At 56.2% G+C, this 5,665-nt stretch overlaps 2 protein-coding genes across 2 annotated transcripts in view; one reads left to right on the top strand and one right to left on the bottom strand.

Moving 5' to 3' along the window:
* The window catches only part of FDFT1 (farnesyl-diphosphate farnesyltransferase 1), a 6,632-nt gene extending 5,289 nt beyond the window's left edge, over positions 1-1,343 (top strand). The window contains exon 6 of the mRNA XM_008945736.1: positions 1,128-1,343. Within this exon, the coding sequence (XP_008943984.1) occupies positions 1,128-1,343 (216 nt within the window). The remainder of the gene's footprint in view (positions 1-1,127) is intronic.
* Positions 1,344-5,049: 3,706 nt separating this feature from the next.
* The window catches only part of CTSB (cathepsin B), a 5,589-nt gene continuing 4,973 nt past the window's right edge, over positions 5,050-5,665 (bottom strand). Inside the window, exons 8-9 of the mRNA XM_008945724.1 lie at positions 5,367-5,495; positions 5,050-5,281 (exon numbers count right to left, since the gene is read on the bottom strand). Coding sequence (XP_008943972.1) covers positions 5,184-5,281; positions 5,367-5,495 — 227 coding nt within the window. The 3' untranslated portion in view covers positions 5,050-5,183. The remainder of the gene's footprint in view (positions 5,282-5,366; positions 5,496-5,665) is intronic.

Consider the following 5,665-nt stretch of genomic DNA (forward strand, 5'->3'; position numbering starts at 1 on the left):
GGGCAAGAGGCTGGGGCCAGACTCTGCTCAGTGGTGCCAGGGACAGGACAAGGGGCAACGGGCACCAACTGGAACCCAGGAGGTTCTGTCCAAACAGGAAAAAGAATTTATTCCCTGTGAGGGTGTCAGAGCCTGGAGCAGCTGCCCAGAGAGGTTGTGGAGTCTCCTCTGGAGAGATTCTGGTCAAACTTTGACCCTGGGCACCCTGCTGTGGGTGAGCTGCTGGAGCAGGGGGGTTGGATGAGATGATCTCCAGAGGTCCCTTCCAACCCCACCATGCTGGGATCTCCCCATGGGCTGCTCCACTGAGTAGTCTTGCTCTCTGTAGCTGCAGCTGGCAGCATGAAGGGATGGTGGTTTCCTTGTGCTCCATGGCCCACAGCTAATGAGAGCATCCCTTTGGATGTTGTTAGAACAGTGGGAGCTCTGGCTTTGGGGTGCTGGGGAGGCTAAAAGTTCACATGGAAGAACAACTGGTGAATGGATTCATTGAAAAAACAAACAAACAAAGCAAAACAGCCCCAAAATTGAAATCCAGCACGGGCTGTTCAGTAAATAATGTTACTTCTGCATCAGGGAACCCCCAAACTGGGGGTTGTTAGAGCTCCCTTTGTAGGCAGGACGACCCCCTGGCAGGGGCCACCTCAGCCCCAGATCTCTGCTTGGGGCTGTCTCCAATCCTCATGCAGACACGTATCATAAAGACCACATGGGCTTGCAGACCATGAGAAGAAAGCCCCAAAGCAATGTCCTGGCAGCCACAGCAGCTGCTGGCCACGCTGGGGTGTCCTCACTGGGCCGGGGAGGGCTGCAGCACACCGGCAGCGAGGGAGGGGTGCCGAGCAGCAGCCGCTGGTCCCAGGCACACCTCCTGTGGTTGAGGGATGGCTCCGGAGGCCACGGGATTCATCTCCCGTCGTGGAGTGCCCTCAAGAGGCTGCTTGGCTCTAGTGCACTTCTCGAGGGTAACAAGCACCCAGCCACCCTCACCTCAGGTCCTCCTTCCATGGAAATCCACCCCTGCTGCTCTTCTGGAGGACACGGCAGCTCTCAGAGCTCCCCGTTCGCCTCCTCGACCTTGTGTGGAGACCCACAACTCCCCCCTCCCTCCCTCCCTCCCTCTGCAGATCCACCAGAAGATCCCCAGCGGGGACCCCTCCTCCAAGAAGACCCAGCAGGTGGTGGGCTCCATCCGTGCCCTGAGCTCGCCCGGCGGCCCCATGGCCTCCCGCCCACACTACTCCCCCATCTACCTGTCCCTGGCCATGCTCCTGGCAGCCCTCAGCTGGCAGTACCTCAGCACCATCTCCAGGGCCGCCGAGGAGTACGTCCAGGAGAACTGAGGGGAGGGAGGTGATGCTCCACGGAGGGGTGGTGGAAGCAGGAGGCTCCTGGTCCTCTGCTGCTGGGGGTGGCCGGGGTGCCATGGGGCCCAGGATGGTCCCGTGGATGAGCTGCAGCCCCAGAGGGGGTGTTGGGGGGCTCTGCTCCTCACCCCCCTTTTGCCACCAGCTGCTTAGATGGTTACAAATGTCCTAAAAAAAAAACCCTCTTTGGGGTTTAGGTTTTTTTTTCCCTTCCCTCTTTCTTTCCTGTTGGATGGTTTACCTGAATTTGTTTTTGTTTTGGGTTTTTTATTTTGGTTAGGATGGTTTTAAATAGAAGCTCTAGTTGCCTCTTCTCTCGCTCGAGATTTGAGACATTTCCAGCTCAGAGCTGAGCATAACCTTTTGGGTTTTGCCTCCAGCCTCTTCCCCATCACCTCCGGTGCCCACTCCATGCTGGGAGAGGAACATGTGTTCTTATCCAGGGAAAATAAAGCTCTGCCCATCTTCTGGCCCTCAGCCCAGGTCTGTTGGCAGCCTGGAAGGAGCCAGAGGAACCCTTCACGTTCCTGTTGTTGTGCTGGAGGAGGCTGTGAGGCTTGAGACAAGCCCTGTTAATGGTCAGTAAGGTCAGAGGTGGGTTGCTCTGTCCTCTTGAACGTGTATCCCAAGATGAAAGCCATCTATTGCAGCCCCCTGCTCTAGCAGCTGGCACTTGCCAAGCTGGGGAGGTGGTTCAGAGGGGGAGAAGGGAGCTGCCTGCGTGGCCCTGAGCTGACAACCCCAGGCCTGACTCTGCTGGAGGGTCCAGGCCCTGGAGCTGGGTGGCCCTGGCAGAGCAGCAAGGCTGGAGTGTGAGGGTTGGCACCGTGCTGTCCCTCACAAGATGCTTTTTTTGGGGGGGGATTTGGTGCACTTGGCCACCCTGCAAGGCAGCAGTGATCCCTGCCATGGGCTGGGAAGGCTTGAGAGCCACCAAGGAGGTGGCCAGGGCAGGCTTCCTTGGCCCTAGCTTGGGATGGTGCTTCGGGTGAGACTGATGTGTGAGCTGGAAGAGGCTTCCAGTGCTCTTCTGAACCACCTCAGGCTGGACTGACTTCAAGGGGAAACACTTGAAAAGCAAGTCCTGGTTTCCTGGGGTGGGATTTTGGTTTCAGGGTCCCTACCCACGCCCCCTGAAATGCTGCTTTGCCCTCGTGAAGGGAAGGACAATGTCCTGGTGCAGGATGGAGCTGCCAGGAGCAGGTGGGTGGCCTTTGCAAGGCCAAGCCTGGGTGGTCAGGCACAGAAGGAGGACCCCTACTCCACCAGCACCAATGTAGATAGTTTTAAGCTGTTGTTGAAAAGAAACCTGCGGTCGCTTTCTTCGTGCAGCTTCCTGTCTGGACAAAATTAAAGTTCCCTTTGGGAAAAAAAAATAAAAGTGTTGTTGGGAGATTTTTCTTTTAGCTGTCCTTTCTTTTCCATCCTCATCCCTGGGCCTCCAGCCCGTGCACACTCTTGTAGCAGTGTGCAGAGAGGCTGGGGGGTGCCCCTCCTCCAGAAGAGTTCAAAGGAGAAATAAATCCCAAATTAAAAACAAGCAAAACCCCCCCAAAAAAAACTTCTTACTAGAGCTGCCGAGTGCAGCTGCCTTTCCACCTGTTGAGTTCATGGAGAAAAATGATCATTTCACACCTTTTGTAATGCTTGAAGATCCTCCTGTGCTTCCCCCCACTGCCAGGGTTCTCCAAGCTCTGATGGGAAGATCTGGAATTCCAGGGCCAGGAGAAAACAGGAAAATTTATCCCACTTTTGAATCCCAGGGGAGTTTAGACAAAAAGCTTTTCATTTACAAGCATCCCAGCCTGGAGCAGCACTGGTGTGGCCAGCTGGCCCAGGGCAGGGATTGTCCCCCTGGGCACTTGGGAGGATGCATCTCGAAACCTGGGGTCAGTTTTGGGCCCCTCACTCCCAGAAGGACCTTGAGGGGCTGGAGCGTGGCCAGCAGTGAAGCTGATGAAGGCTCTAGAGAACAAGTCTGACAAGCAGTGGCTGAGGGAGCTGGGGGTGCTGAGCCTGGAGCAAAGGAGGCTCAGGGGAGACCTTCTGGCTCTGCACAGCTCCTGACAGGAGCCTGGAGCCAGGTGACAAGTGACAGGAGAAGTGAAAATGGCTTCAAGTTGTGCCCGGGGAGGTTTAGGTTGGACATTAGGTTGAAATTTCTTCCACAAAAGGGTTGTCAAACCTTGTCCCAGGCTGCCCAGGGCAGTGGTGGAGTCCCCACCCCTGGAGGGGTTTCCAAGCCGTGGAGATGTGGTGTGAGGGACACGGGGCAGTGGGGACCTGGCAGTGCTGGGGGATGGTTGGACTTGATCTTAAAGGTCTTCTCCAACCTAAATGATTCTATGGGGACAGTCCTGGGTGCCCTCTGGCCCACGTTGAAGCACCTTATCACCAGTAGGCACTGCTCAGGAGTCAGCACAAGTCACAGTGCCACCAGTGTGGCCCTGGGACGAGGCTGGGACTCCCCCCAGGGTCCCACCTGGTTTCTCCAACGCCCAGAAGAACAGCAGGACACATCCAGGTGGTTCCAAGTCAACCAGAAGCAACCCAAGGCCAGGAGACAGGACACTGGAGAAGTCATTTATTGGCACGGTTGTTCCACAGGGCTGGGCCCCAGCTCTGCCTGGCTCTGGAGCAGAACCAAGGGGCCAGTGCAAGGGAGAGGCTGCAGCACGTGCTCCAGGCCTGCAGCCTCGGCTCAGCAATTACAAATAATCATTAAAAATAAAACCCCTCTGGCTATATTAGTGTTGGCAAATCACAGGGTTGCTCCTACGCAGCCATTTACACCTCCCCCCAGGAACAAAAATAAGTTTTTATTCTTCCTTAACGCCTGTGGCTCACAAAAAAAAAAAACCCAAACCAACCCCAAAACACCCAAACCCAAAAGCTTCAATCCTGTGCAAGTTGGTGAGAGGCCTCCAAACCTCTGCAGGAGCTCCTGCAGCAGACCCAGGGCCCATCCCTCCTCTCTGCTCAGCACCTCACCGATTTGGGGTGCAGCACCCACCACCCCAAGCTGCCCAGCCACCCAGGAGGAGCCCTTTGCTCTTCCCAACCTGCTCCTAGATGCTTGTAGGACGTTTGATCAAAGGCTCGTGGAGCTCCAGGCAGGTTCTTCCCTAAAAATTGATAACCCCAGATTACAGCAGGAAAATAAGAAGCCAATAGCTGAGGAAGGAGAAGGGGTTTAAACCAACAGCCCAAGGGATGGAGCAGAGCAAGGGATGCACAGAGGACTTGGTGCAGGCAGGAGGGGCCTCAAGGCAGCTCCAGCCAGAGCCAGCCCCATCTTAAGGACATCTGTTTTGTCAGGAACAGGTCCAAGTTTAGCCAATTCAAGGCACACTCTTACATATCCTGGTTTTTTTGGGGGCTTTAACAGTCAAAGCAACCCAGCCAGGGGTGCACAAACCACCCCTGGCCGTGGCTTCCCAGCGGGGGCCATCTCTGCTGTCCCACCAAGTCCCTAGTCCCAGCACAAAGCTCCTGCTCCCCACCCTCCCAGGAGCAGGGTGGGCTGGAAGGGGTCCGAGCTCTCCAAACACCCATGTGCAGGAGGGCAGCGAGCCCTCCAGCAGCCCTTTGAGCAGGGAACCACCAGGAGCAGAGGGCTTGGCAGCAGGTCCCACCTCCAGCTCCACCACACTATTAAAAATAATAAAAAATATTAAAAAAAAAAAGATAAAAAGCTTTAATAAAGTAACCTCCACTCTAGTCTCTTAGAAAGGGGAGAGAGGGGGGGCTCTGCACCCAACCCACTATCAACAAAAAGCATCAGGGACTCAGGATGGTTGGTGGTTTGACCAAGAGCTACACCCTCTTCCAGTACTGCTCGGGCTTGGGGATGCCCGCCACCACCTCGGACTCGATGCCACAGTGGTCCTCTCCACGCAGGATCTTGAAGAAACCTGGAAGCACACCCATAAAATGAGTCAACCTCCTCGTGGCACGGGGAAGGAAGGGGGAAGGGGGTTCCCTCCGGCGGCTCCTCACCGTTGTCCCCCCAGTCGGTGTTCCAGGAGTTGGCCACCAACCAGTACGGGGTGTCGTTGTCCACCCCCCAGCCCAGGATCCGGATGGCGTGGCCCCCGACCTGCTCCCCGGTCACGTGCTGGTAGATCCCTGCAAGGAGATGTCACAACCACTCAACGGGTGCTGGAGCTCAGGGGAGCAGCACAGAACGTCTGGGCTGGAGGGGACCTCCCAAAGGGCATCCAGTGCAACCCCACCGCCATCAGCAGGGACATCTCCAACTAGGTCGAGCTGCTCAGAGCCTCATCCAACCTGCTCCT

Source organism: Merops nubicus, unplaced genomic scaffold (genome assembly GCF_000691845.1).
Source record: "Merops nubicus isolate BGI_N331 unplaced genomic scaffold, ASM69184v1 scaffold11370, whole genome shotgun sequence".
NCBI classification, from domain to species: Eukaryota; Metazoa; Chordata; class Aves; order Coraciiformes; family Meropidae; genus Merops; species Merops nubicus.